The 14,906-nt window shown below is 34.1% G+C and overlaps 1 protein-coding gene across 1 annotated transcript; it reads left to right on the plus strand.

The window, feature by feature from the left end:
* Window positions 1–86: 86 nt before the first annotated feature.
* LOC142607806 (hydroxymethylglutaryl-CoA lyase, mitochondrial) lies at window positions 87–9,327 on the plus strand. Its single transcript, XM_075779436.1, has 9 exons — window positions 87–282; window positions 1,412–1,605; window positions 2,082–2,289; window positions 2,574–2,753; window positions 4,489–4,569; window positions 4,659–4,822; window positions 6,165–6,301; window positions 8,298–8,413; window positions 8,761–9,327. Exons 2-9 carry the CDS (start codon window positions 1,439–1,441, stop codon window positions 9,007–9,009), a joined length of 1,302 nt encoding a protein of 433 aa, XP_075635551.1. The 5' UTR covers window positions 87–282; window positions 1,412–1,438; the 3' UTR covers window positions 9,010–9,327.
* Window positions 9,328–14,906: the final 5,579 nt, after the last annotated feature.

Here is a 14,906-nt window from a genome sequence, read left to right on the forward strand (position 1 = left end):
AAAAGATTAAAAAAAACAACAGAGAATAATAAGATCCATAAGGCACAAGCACAACTATTTATAACATCTTTGTACCAAACAAACACAAAGCTTTGGTTTTAAACGAAGCTTTCGTTTCAAACAAAGTTGGTCACGTTTCCTTTACCTTCTCTTCCTTCATCTAACCCCCCCACCTAAACCAACTTCCTTGCTTCTAGAACTTGCCCACAAAACAAAACCCCATATTTATTTTTTAATTTTAATCCCAGAATTCTTGGAGTTTCTTTTCCCTCGAATTTTCAGGTCTGTCTCTCTGTTTTCTCTGATTCTTGGTATTCAGTGTTTGGTTTCCCAGAAAGTGAAAGAAAAAAGGAATCTTTGTAGAATTGGGTGCTTGATTTTCATGGGAAATTTTGGCAAATTGGTTTCTTTTGCTTTGCTTTGTTTTCATGACAACAAAAGAGAGGGGGGGGCTCCCCCCGCTTTCCTTTTTGGGATTATATTTCATTGTTTCATCTGGTTGTTGAGTTATTGATTGGATTTTTTAGTATAAAGCTATAATAAAGTCAGTTGTAAAAGCCTAGGCTAACAATGACTATATGTTTGGGGATTTTAATTACTACTTAGAATAGAGCTTTGGTTGTGTTCCATATTTATTTATTTAGTTTGGCATAGATGATAATATTATGTTGGCCTGACCTGCTTGTGTATCATGTCATTCACAGACGGTTGAATATGTCTTTCTCTTTTCTTGTTTATGTGACATTTTGATGTTTTGTTCCGCGCATTTACTATATATTGATTTTATAGCATCTGCCATCCTTTATGTTTATGGGGTTTCAAAAGAGCAACACAATCACTAGCATATATTTTCATAGCCTTCTGTATTCTGGAATTTCTTCTGATTGTAGAAGTAGAAGATATTATTCGTTCAAATTTCACTAATGCATTTTCCGCATTTAGCAGTTTTGACACCAGTTTATTTGAACTCAAAAGGTTTCATAGCTTTTGGTGGCTTGATAATGGTCTACTGGGTTGATGTATATTCTTGTACTTTGCTACTTTCTGCCTAGACATGAGAGTATGGAGCGTTGTTTGTATTTGTTTCCATTGGTATTTGGTAGCATGTTCAAATGTTGAATCCTTTTTCTTTTGCATGATGAATCTAAATTGAAATGAATAAAATATGTACTTTGGATGATATACTGGAGTTTTCCTGGAGAGGCAGACATGCTGTGCTTAAGTTTTTAAAGTATGTAGTTGAGTTCAAGAATTAATTTTTTTCCAAAATTTTTTTTTGTCGTACTAATTGAATGACCTTTTTTAAAGTTGAGGCAATGGTTCATTATATACTGTTAATCCATGTTTGCACCTGAGGTCTTGCTTAAGTGTTCATTGCAAAGCACTTACATTTATTTTGCATTTATTTCAGTTTCCCATTTTTGCATCCGTTTCAACCATGTCAAGTTTGGAGGAACCCCTTGGTGTTGACAAGTTGCCAAGCATGAGTACTATTGATAGGATTCAGAGGTTCTCATCTGGTGCTTGCCGGCCAAGAGCAGAGGATGTGGGAATGGGGAACTGCTGGATTGAAGGAAGGAGTTGCAGCTCATCCAACAGTTGCAAGTGAGTAAAATTTCATATATTTTTGCTATTTTGTCCTAACAGTGGTTAAACCATCTTTGTTGTTTAAATTTATATCATACAATTCCCTTTTCTCCCTATACGCATAAGATAGATGTATGCATGTATGTGTTACATTGCTTCTTTTCTTATTTTGTTAGCATAGCCTAGCTAAATGAGAAATTGTGTTCACACCCTGGTGGAATGAGTTTCAAATTCTGGTCAAAGTGCCAAGTAGAGATTTATTGCCAAAGAGGATACCATACTCGTACTAAAGCAATTTATATTGAGATTTTCCTTTTATCATCTACTTTGAGTGCTAAAAGTAATAGCCTTTTATTATTTCCTTCAAATATATGCTTTCATATATTAAAAGGAAAAGAAGAGGTGGCCGCAATGCCCCTTATCTTTTAGTTTATCTCTTTCAGAAGACAGCTGAAATGCATAATTTCACATCCTAAACCTCTATCCATTTTCAGTGAAGATTATGAAAACCATTCAAGGGAGGCATTCCCATGGAAAAGACATACAAGAGACGTGTCTCAAGGTGACTCCCTCAACAAAAGGTCTTTGAGCTTAGGCCGAAATACCTTGGTCTTTAGGAATGTTTGTGATTCATGGTACGTTCCAGACCATCAATACAACTCTAATGGCAATCACCAAGACATACGACAGATGACAAATAAGGTGATTTGATTTATGGATTGAACTTTTTGTGTCTGTAATTTGTCTTTATATGAATATTACTGTAATAATACCTTTTTTGATATGTAGAATTCTCTTTCCTGAGATGATAAACTTGTTCTTTTGTCATGGTGTGGGTATTTATTCATGTCTCCATAATTTAGGAGAATTTGCCCCTCCTTTTCCTCTCATACTTCTTTTAGTTCACAATTCTATTTTTCTATTTTTCAGATTGTCAATAACTTACTTGCATTGTTCTCGCTCTGATCTTTCATTGGTTAATGCAGTTTTTGAAAGGTATACCAAATTTCGTAAAGATAGTAGAAGTTGGTCCAAGAGATGGATTACAAAACGAGAAGAATCTTGTATCTACTGCTGTAAAGGTCGAATTGATTCAGAGACTAGTATCTTCTGGACTGTCAGTTGTTGAGGCTACAAGTTTTGTATCTCCTAAATGGGTACCTCAGGTAACATTGTTTACTATTTCATGTTCACACTGTATCTACAAGTTTTGTCTAGTTTTATTTAACACTTTCAAGTGGAAAAAAAAAAAGCTTTATTTAAAATCTCAGCAACGATGCTCTTTAAGGTTAGTCTGGCTAGGTTCTATATTATTGAGTCAGAAAGCATCAAGAAAAATAAATACTAAAAATGGATGATATTGGAAAGTAAGTTTATATGTAAAATAAAAGAATGGAAGAGTTTGGCATGTGTGCTTCCTTGTCAGACTATTATCTTGTCTGCATGATTGCAAATGGAAGAGTAACATACTTCATGATCTTTTGGAGGCACATGTGAGCAATGAACCAAAACCTTTTGTAACTTCCATTTCTGGGATTCACCATGCAACAATCTGTAATAGTAATCAGCCATACCTTTAACAACTCCTTTGAAGCATGTAATTTAAAGCATGCTTCAGTCATTCTTCTTTTGGCTTGAGATGTGTACCATTGGATTTAGAGGGATGTTTAGCAGTTATCTGTGTAAAACCTTTTCAATTGATTGCTGCTCCTTGTTAGACCAGGGAGGCTGTCTGTGAGTTTGATGCATCTCTGCATCCTTGTGAAAATTTGAACATGTTTGAAGTTGGTGATAAACCAAGTGAAACTCTTTGAACCTTTATTCTTTGTCCTAATTCCTGAATTCTTTTTGGAATTTGAGCTTTTAGAATATTTCCTTGGAAGGATCGAATGTCATTCTTTATTTTTATGGTTTTGCCTGATCAATGTATGCGTATGAGACATCATTCAGAACAGTCTTGGAGGTAGCTTGTAAGTTGCCTTGTTATTCTACTTTTTTATGAGGAATGAAATCTAGTGTTAATGGGCATGAAATCTAGATACATTATGGTATAATATGATGAGATAACAATTTTTGAGGAGTTACACCAAGTATAAGTTGGTTGGTGAACAAATATAGATATAACAACAAACTTTTTTCTGTCAGCTAATTGACTGACCAAGATCTTGCTTCCTTAAAAATTACTGTTGGTTTTTCCATTCACATCCTATTAGAGTCACAACCACGGCTGCTTTGATTGAAGGAATTTTAGATCACATCTGCTTAGAAACCATTTGAAATGTTCAGGTTTAAGATTTTTATGTTTTGTAGTTCAGTGACCTAATAGAAACTAACCTGAAAATTGATGGGTCAATTGCCACGGTACGTTCAGAGGTTGAATGCTTATCAGAGAACAGCCCTCCCCCACTTCAAAAAAAGAGAGAAGATTAGAGTTTTATGGGCACTGTACTTTTGTATGTTCCTGTCTATGATCAAGAATTCATCTTCTCATGGAAAGTTTTTGTTTTTCCCATTAGAGAATAAGGATCTCTGGTGAAAGGAAAATTATGAGTCCTAAACCTTCTGTATTTTCAAGAATATTCTATAGTATTTTACTTCAACTGTATCAATGGTTGTGAATTGATTGGTTCTGAAAAATAAACTGCATTGATGGTCATGAATTGAATTTTTGTAGCAAATTTTGATTGTTTTATAATTACATGCTCATTTTCACTGAGTAAGCAGGTTCATTTAGATTTTCAATCTGAAAGTTGATTGTCTGTATGGTTTGTGGACCATTTCACTTATTCTTTTATAGAATGTTCTGAATGTTTAATTCTTAATTTTTTGTCAAATGTGCTTGGTTCTTACTCTCATTGTAACTGAAGATCCTACTTTAATATTCTTTGATTACCTTCTCAGCTAGCAGATGCCAAGGATGTAATGGCGGCAGTTTGTAATTTGGACGGTGCTAGATTGCCTGTTCTGACTCCTAACTTAAAAGTGGGTAATCTGGAAATATAACAATAGTTCAATAAATGGCATAATATTCTGATGGAGATTCTCTGAACTGCTTCATCTTCTTCTTCCAGGGCTTTGAAGCTGCTGTTGCAGCTGGTGCGAAGGAAGTAGCAGTATTTGCCTCAGCTTCTGAGTCATTTTCAAAGTCAAACATCAATTGTAGCATTGAAGAGAGTCTAGTACGTTATCGTGCTGTTACTCGTGCTGCTAAAGTGCTCTCAATTCCTGTTCGTGGGTATGTCTTATTTTTCTGTTTCCATTGAATCTCTCTCTCTTTGCCTCTCTGTGCATGTGAGAATGCGCAATGTTTGCCAGTTGTCTCATCTTCCTGTTTATAAGCCACTGCTAACATAAGTTGGTTATTTATATTTCCAATGGTCTTTTGACCAAATGGCATCTCCTCTCATAAATAAGTGTTTCATTGGATCAATTCTGTATGGGTGTGTGAGTTGGTTATTTGTTCTAGATTAATCTCTCTGGGAAGGACTTTAATGTCAGTGCTCTGCTGTTTCTTCCATACACTTGACACAGCCCATTTTGGCTTTGCTGAAACTATGTTACTTAGGGAAGAAAAAAAATGTTGTTATACAGTGTCAGCTACTCCCTATTAAAGCATGGACATGAATGACTGGTATCTAATGCCATATTACCTTCTTCCTAGATGTGCTTCTGTTTCACAAGAAATCTCCAATTTAGGTGATATTATTTTGGGGACCTACTAATTTATTTCCCATTATCCCCTTGACTATCACTTCCGCATTTCCACCTGCTCTTATATATATATATATATATATATATATATATATATATGATTGTGGCTTTCTTTTATATTATGTTCACTTTATCTTTGCACAGTAGTCAGCTACAGAATATATGTTCCATGTCGTAATGTGTATATAAAGACCAGGAAAGAGAAACAAATGGCTCTGATTTGTGACTAATAGCCTACAGGCATTGTGGCACTGGTTTGGTCTTTGACCCCTTTGTAGCATCTGATTCACATTACTTTATGCGGAAACTTCAGTATATGTAAATTGTGATGTAACCATGCTGGATGTGACATGACAAGAATGTATTTGTGATATATATCCAATAAGCCTCTTGGTCAGAGTGCATGTCCAGCAGGCCTGTTCAACAAAAGGAGAAGAATGAATTTCTATTTCAATTTACTGTAGATTGCTTCAGTAACAGCTTTATAATGTTTCCATTTGTGTAGATCATTTTATACAATAGAGACCCAGTACAATATATATGCCTTATGTTAGCCTAGGGTATGGAACAGTATTTTCTTCAGGAGTTCTCTATTGGTTTCAAGAATAAAATGAGACATTGCATATAGAGTTGAAATTATGGATTCTATGTACTGGTACATGTTGCCTACAATGACCTCTCCCAAACCTTGCAAAAGTGGGAGCTTTGTTCACTGGGTACGACCTTTTTTTATGTACTATTATATGTTGACATCATTATTCTTTTAGGTGGGCTGCATGTGTTAATGCTTCTTTTGAAAATAAACATTATGCTTTATAATATCTAAGTGGCTCTGAGGTGAACGAATTTGAATTGAACTTTGATAGGTATGTATCGTGTGTAGTTGGCTGTCCAGTCGAAGGAGCAATCCCTCCTTCAAAAGTAGCATATGTGGCAAAGGAATTGTATGACATGGGTTGCTTTGAAATTTCCCTTGGTGACACAATTGGAGTTGGTACACCAGGTAAATGTTTTTACAGACTTCTCTTCTGTATGAAAAGATATGTTTGGTTCCATTAGAAGTGATTATTGAGCAAGTTTGCTCTTGTAACTTGCTTCAAGTTGCTAGAAATTTAAGGACTCAGAAGGATTTAAAAAAAAAAAAAATTTAGGCATTACACCTTGGAGAAGGTTGCATCGCACAGTCCTCAAACAAAGTTTCATATATTTAAAATTTTAGAAAACATATTCTTTATTGAATATGAAGCATTACTTCCATATAAGTAGATGATTAATATCTATTCATAGCCAAATTTGGACTTCTTGTAACCTAATAAGAGTTAGACCCCTTGTACTTTTACTACTAAACCTAAACTATAGAACTAAAGTAAAATAAAACCTAAAATAAGACCAAATGGACCATTAGTGCAGCACATGTCTAGAACCAGAAAATTACACAATTGCCTGAATCTTAAAAAAATAAAAATAAAGAAACTTGACCAGAAACTAATTAATGCTAAAAGACATAATTAACATGATTTTCATACATCCAGAAATATTTTTGGGATCTTTCTCCCTTCCACCTTTGCAATGCTCCACTACTTGTAGTTCTTGAAATTCTGGTTAGTGGAATTGATTATTGGATCCTTTAAATGCTCATTTATAATGGTTTTACTAAGAGATTTTTGAACTTGGATTGTCCACTGGTCTCTCTTTCGTATCTCTAACCATTTATCTTTCATGATCTCTCATTCATACTCCCAAGTCTATGTGAAAATTCTTGTGTTACTCTATGTTTAGTCATTGGTTTCCTTTATTCTATAGTGACTCCTACATTATGCTGCTTTAGTACTTCCAATATTCTTAGGGGAATTTTTTTTCTTATTTCATTAATTTAGCAGTTTTTCTTTCTCACCAACTTAGTCACCTAGGCTACAACATCATATACCACTAGGTTCTATCTTGATTATAATCTTCTACAGCTTCTTAACTTCAAATTGAGTCAATTCCTTCAGGTTAATCTTGTATCAGCAGAATCATCAAGTCATATATTTTAAGTTCATCATGTAGTATTTGTTAGTAATTATATAGAAAACCTTTTCATTATTGTTATTAATGTCTCCAAACTGTTTGTTGCTCACCTTTGATGCTCTAAAATATTGTTCACCTTGTCATTATATTATTACAGATTCAGCTAATGCTGGGTTCATTGTAAATACCAGCCCTCCAATGCCCTAATTTTGTTTGCAACCAGAAAAAAGAAAAAGAGAGAGAGAATCCAAGTGTTCACTTATATTAAAATTAGAAAGTTTGCTAAGTTCCTCCTGCCACTCTTCCCACCATGATTAGATATTCTGACTCATGCCTTAGATTTAGCTTCCCTTGTTTTATAGTTTGGTTTCCTCATTTTCTATACAATTTCCATGATTTGTAGTGCCGATTACCATCACAACTTTTGCATTACAGCTTAAATGTCTACAATTGGTGGTCCCTTCTCTTCGAATCTCCAGGAAACTATTCTAAATTATTACAAACAAATATAGTTGATATAACTTGACTTCACCTTAATTTCTATTTCTCTCAATTGCCTTTCATTAGTATAATTATCTTTCCCACTTATATAAATAATCAGTTTCTTTTTACTATTAGTTTACTCCCTTCATTTTTCTTTTTACAAGTTCGGGACGTGGTATGGGACCATCTCTCTCTCTCCTCATTACACAATAAAGTTAACAAAAATTATTTATTGCACTTTGAGCTTATTCTTACAATGTTTTCCGATGCTAATAAGAGGTATTAGTGCATTATTTAATGCTTTTGATAGAATATAGAAAGAATGGCATTTAATTACGCAGTGCAATTGTTCTTCACTAGGCACATAATGATTATTCAATGTCAAGGGTTTGGTAGCTGACTTTTTTCTTCAATATGTTTGTTGTGGGCTAAAAAGGTCTAAACTTTTAGCCTTGTATAAGTATTTATCTATTTTTAATCTCTTCTTCCTGTTTTCTTTGGTATAGGGACAGTTGTTCCCATGCTTGAAGCTGTAATGGCTGTTGTTCCCATTGAAAAGCTTGCTGTTCACTTCCACGACACTTATGGGCAATCTCTTCCAAATATTCTTATATCCCTCCAAGTAAGCCATCAATTTACCAGATGAAGCAATTTGAAACCTGTATTAGTTGGCTTTCACCTGAGGTTTTGATTTGAAGAAATGATTCTATGATCACTTAATTCAGGACAGAATGCCTTTGGAGTATAATATTTTAGCATTTATGCCTCAGCAGCTTTTCATGTGAATGAATGTTCTTAAGTGACCACGACATGACATGTATTTAGTTAATGAAGTAAAAATAGAAGAGGGTTTTCACTTAGGACTCCAGCAGTTCAGCTGCATTTTTTATGCTTAAACCGGGGAAACTTTCTTATTGTTGCAAATCTGATAATTGATTCAGTGAACTTATATGATTTGTTTCTCAACAGATGGGGATTAGTACACTGGATTCCTCTATTGCTGGACTTGGTGGGTGTCCATATGCTAAAGGAGCTTCAGGGAACGTTGCCACAGAGGATGTCGTGTACATGCTTAATGGTCTAGGTGTAAAAACAAATGTGGATCTGGCTAAGCTCATGTTGGCTGGGGATTTCATCAGCAAGCATTTGGGTCGCCCATCTGGTTCAAAGACTGCCACTGCCTTGAACCGAGTAACAGCCGATGCCTCTAAGATATAACAAATTACAGGTATATAAATACATACTCATATTTCAAGCAAGGCAAAAAAAGAACCGGTCATGTATCCAAGAGAAGATTTCATAGTTAAATCTTACATGGCATGATTGCTCTGTGTAATGCCTTGTTTTAGGAATAAAAAAAAAACCGGTCATGTATCCAATAATTATTGTTTTGGGAACAAGCATTATTTTTCAATATCTGCCTATATCAAGCAGAAATTGCCTGTAGCAGTGAATAGAAAGTGTACCATCTTTATTGTCTTAAACTCAATCCGAGAAAATGAAAATCAAGCATATAATACTTATTTGTTCCCCCCTTTTGTTGTTGTCACTAAAAATCATTTAAAACATAAACTTATACCATGTTAGGTGTTCATATATGCTTGAGCTATAGTTTGTGTTGTGCATATAATTGCATGAGTACAAGATTTGAACCCGAGCATTGGGAACAATTGCACTTGCCACTCATTTCCTTCATTTTCTGTCAGTATGATTAGGAAAATCAGTAGTAAAGAACATTGAATATGATTAGGAGAATCGGTAGTAAAGAACATTGAACCACTTCGATGTGTTGGCATATAAGAAATATCAAACTTTATATGGATTGAAATCCTTGAACAAACAGGTGAAATAGACATGGTAGGTGTGAAATTAAGCATGAGTCATACCTCCTTTTATGCTTCTATACTAAATTTATAAACTTTATGCTTTTTATTTACCATTTATTATTGTTTTTTTTTTCTTCTTTTTATTAGTTAGTGGCCTCAAAGAGGCAGGAGAGGAGAGTTGAACCATTGACTGTTGCTATTGTTGAGTTAGTTATCATGTGGTCTATTTGTTCTAATGGAATTCATGGACAATAAAAGCCCTAAATGCAGCACAAAAAATAGTCACATACTAATTGATCCAAACAACCACTCCTAATAATGCTGGACATTAGTTAAGGGAAATTGCCCTTGGTGATGCAAAATGTACAATGCCTCGAATGCAACTTCTTAAGCAAGTGCATCTAATCAATATTGGCTGCACTTCCTTATAAATCAGGTTAAGGTTTCGACTGGATACCTTTTGAACGTTTTATCTGAATCCAACCTTCTGTTACATTTAAACGAGAATTTTACTTAGTAACATCAGTCATCAATACCTCACTAAGTAAAAAGACTTGGAAAAATGCAAACAAGAAATTTGTAGTATTTTTTGAAACTTTACTCGTAATAACTACACGTACAATCCATCCTTGATTACCTTGGAACAATTTTAGCTTTCCAGAAGTAATTTTTGAAAACATGGAAGTAGAAGTTGAAGTGCACTTAACAAGCTTCATTATTACATGGGACCAACTTGAAGGGGGCTCTTTCAAATATGTACCAAATTATTTCTAGAACTTACCTCAAAATTGAAATTAACTTGGTAGTCATGAGTAGGGTGAAAATCAATCTCAATAGTGTTACATTCTATGGAAGCAGTTGAGATCCCAATGATGGTAGAGCACCATGACTTTGACTGGTGAAAAAAAGGGACAAAAAGCAAAAAATAAAGAGAGATTAATTGCTCTTTGCTTGCCCAGCAATTTATTTTCTCTGGCTTAATAATAGTCTAATGTACTCATAACCACCTTGTCTGATACTTTTTTGCTCATTGTCATTGTCAGTCAAAGCTATCTAGCACTTGAAAGCTTTTTGGCTGAGCTCCCATTCTCAAAATTTGATAGGAGTGGTGGGTGCAACACATCATGAAAAAGCTGGCTCTGCCTTTCATTATGTTATGTAATGGGGCGGTCTAATTCTCTCACAGCCTAAAATCTCTATATGTATACATGCTAAACAACATGTTCTGCAAGTAGAGAACAAGATTACATGCTTATGAGTGTATGCTTACAATTATTTTGGGCTATACTTATAGAGGGTGGATTCCAAAAAAAAGGAGGATGGAATGGAATCACAATAAGGATTTCAACAAAAACCATACTTAGATGGATCTATGTAACCGGACTGATACCCTGCTAAGAAAAGGAAAGATCTTGATTCATTTAAAACCAATCAATGGGGTTGGCTGAGGAGGTTCCAATGGTTAAGTTAATAAGGTAAATTTATTTAAAAGGATAACTAGTAATAGTGATTTTGGGTGTGTATATTTGGGGGTGATGGGTATTTATAAGATAGAAAATAGGTGAGTTATGTGGGAAATACTCTTAAAACTAGGTGATAGACATGTCAGTAAATTATTCCCTCAAGTTGGTTGAGGGAACATGCGCTAGAGTTGGAGGATGATGGAATAAGTTCAATTGTATTTAATGTAATTGATGGTTCGTGAGGCTTAATAAATACAGATGTATGTAAGAAAAAAGTGATGATGTTTAATAGACACTCCTTGAGAAGGATCATTCGTAAAAACCGACTTAGAGATTGATACCCATAGGCTTGTTAATACATCATCATTAAAGCAATTGACCGTTGTGGTCCTCGAGCCTGTCGACTAGGAAGCCATGAGTGTCCAACCTTGATCAAAAGGCTGAATGCATTCTCTTTGTAGGTCATGCCTACATGGTCTTTAGGCCAAGGTCTTTTTTTTTGTGTGTGTGTGTGTGGACTTTACACATTGATCCTTGAGGGATTTTGTTCTACCCAGGGCCAGCCCTAGGCTAGTGCCTAGGCCTCATAATAGAGAAAGGCTCCAAAAGAGGTGAATAAGTGATTTTAAAAAAAAATTGTGAGTTATAAATTTTATTTTTTCTCCACAATAAGTAATTTAAATACTTTGTAATTAACTCGTAGATGTTGAAGTCCAACCAATCACATTCTTTTTCACATCAATTTGTAAGTTTTTTTGTAGTGAAATTTTTATTAGCTTTATCATTTTCCTAAAAATAAATTATAGATTAATAGTAATCCAACCAAATACCATTAAGTGAATGAAAATCCTAATATGGCTGCAAATTTTACTACAAAAACTTATAATTTGATGCGACAATAATATAATCGGTGCCACTTAAACAACATTATAAATGAATATTTGAACCGACTTTTTCTGATTGGTGACACGTCAACTAGTAAGGCTTATGCACTTAAATTTGTAGAATCCATAATATCATACAAGTGAAATTAATCATATTAAACCATGAAGATAGCGGATTTTAAATAAAAATTAATATAGAATATTAACTAAATTGATAAAAAACTAAATATTATTTAAGTGATATTGAAATATAAAAACCCAATTTAAAATTTTCGTCCTTAGAGTTACACCTCAAATTGTATTGAGCCGGCCTGTATTCTACCATATGCCTTTATTTAGAGCCATCGTCCTATTTTGCACATATTGGCCCCACCCTCCAATGCTTAAAAATATATGCAAAGGCAAAAACTGTAGAAACATTCATATCCTAGACCTTTGAGTAGCAATAATAATGTAGCTGAAGGAAAGATATGTTCCTATCTCGAATAGGAAGAAGCGCTAATTTCCTTTTACTGAAAAGCATTATCTTCCGTGGGCACCAAGTGCGGCATCAAAGATTTTTGTGGATATATTAGGTTTGTAGGGTACTCTCAAAGTGGCAAATACAAACAAATAGTAGTATTGAAACAAAAACAATCATTCTAAGAATTGTGTGTTAGCTGTTAGGTTGTGTTTTTAGGAAATGTTTTATGAGAAAAAAGAAGAAGTGAAAAACACTCACAGATTAAATGTATCCATTAAGTTCATTTTCTTTTGAAATTAGAATTTTCAGAAAATGCCATTCGCTCAACAAATAGTCATTTTGAGTTACCATTTTCAATAAACTGAAAACAAGAAACACTTTTCCAAATAGAGAACGGAGAACTCAAATATTTTTTTAAGACAAAAAAAAAAAAAAGTTTCTCAACAACACTCCCTAATAGCATTAGCATCAGGTTATCTATTTCCCATTTTTAAGCTAAACTCACTCCAATTTAGATGCCACGTTTTATTAGAAGGTTTTACTAATGTACGCCCTAAGGACATATGATAGTAAATCATTTTAAAAATTTTTTTATAGAAAAATGAAAACGTAACTAACTGATTTGACAACTTTTTCAATTTTTCATAAAAATTTCCTAAAATGAATGGTTAATCTATGTTCTAAGGGCAGTGACAGAGCTGTGCATGGACTTGGGAGCAAGGCCCCCACCCTCCCCCCCCCCCCCCCCCCCACCCCCCACAATTTTTTTAAAAATATTAGTATATTAATAGGTACTAATTTTATCAATAAAATTACACTTTGCCCCTCCTTAATAATGCCATCAATTCTTATAAGAGTAATGTAATAGTCACAAACCTTTTTTTATAACATTTAACAAACTATTGAGATAGCAAATTCTTATTGGTTTACACACTTGGATAACTTTTTACTTACCAATAATTACTCACCATATTAGCGATTTATAAAAATTTTGTAGTTTTAGCATTTTTTACATTTTAAAGGCCATAAAAAATTAATATTTTAAATCTAAAACAAATATACAAGCCTAAAAAAATTAGTCCAATAACAAAAATTACCAATAATAAAGCTTAAAAAAAAATTAAGCCAATTAACTTATTTTACAAAAAATAAACAACCTGACCATTTAAAGTTTTAAACAAAACTCCTTCTTGGTTAAACAGTAGAGTCAAAGGCCGGAGCCGCTGCACATAGCGAGCAGCAAAGCCACCTCCTTAACTCAAAATCCTGACTTTGTCCCTGCTTAAGACTATACATTAACCGAACCCTTATTAGAAACCTCTAGTATAGAACAAGTCTATGACTCTATAACAAAAGTCTCTAGATATAGCCCTAGTTTTGAGACACGGATGATTTTAAGGTTAGTCATATAGCGACAATTTTAAGCTGCGGCAATAAATCTGGTCAAAAGGTCTATACCAATGGTTTAAAAACCATTGCTATAGGTGCAAATGGTATCGTTCGGCTTCTTTCCTACACAAAATTTCACCAAAACCATCTTCATTCTTTCTTACTTTTCATTCTTTCAAAAAAGAAAAAAAAAATCATTTTGCGTTTCTTACATTTCTAAATTTTCATTTTGGCAATTCATGTATGAATTCATATTTATATTGAACCCATTGTCCAATTCCGTTAGAAATCTAACAATTAAGTACCCATCATGCTTAACTATTTCACAAAGTACTAGCTTTAAAATGCTATAAAATCTAAGAATTTTTGTTAGCCAAAAACATATTATGAAGGGTCAAATTACTTTTGAAAATGGATAATAATACCAATATGAAAATAAATCAAAAATGAATGACCAAAATAAAAGTTAAAGTCAAAATGAAAATAGCTCCAAACTTTAAGGATGAAAAGTGTACTTTAGTAATACTTATTAAATACCTATGGCCCACCCTCACCTTCCATGTCTATAGTTGTTCATAAACTGCTCGTCACCAACGTAGCAGACCATTGCTGAGCTGATTGAACCGTCGATGGGGTTGTTGACAATAAACGAAACAACGATCGGTGGAGGTTAGACTTTTCTGATGTCGGTCAGTTCAAATAGCGGTTCTGCGTTTTTGATTCCAACAATGAACACAACCGACCATGCATAGGTAGCTTGAGAAGAGTTAAAATTCTATGTAAATTTGGAGGTGTGTAGTTCGAACTAGGTCCAAGCAAGTCTGTTCCATCTCTCTTTCGTTAAGTTGTTGTTATGGACCACCGAGTGCTGTGGTCATGTGAATTGAATCAATTCTACTTTTTCTCAACCTTGATAATATCATAGCCAACTTGAAGTAGATCCACAACTCTAGGTTCATAATACTGAGATCTTCTTCTCAACAGTAGATCTATTGTCATTTTTCATATTTGAATGGCTGTTTTTATCTTTTTCTTATCGAAGATTAGAGCACCGATGACTGTTCCGTCGAAACCGCCACCATGTAGCTAG

Source organism: Castanea sativa, chromosome 8, assembly GCF_040712315.1.
Source record: "Castanea sativa cultivar Marrone di Chiusa Pesio chromosome 8, ASM4071231v1".
NCBI lineage: Eukaryota > Viridiplantae > Streptophyta > Magnoliopsida > Fagales > Fagaceae > Castanea > Castanea sativa.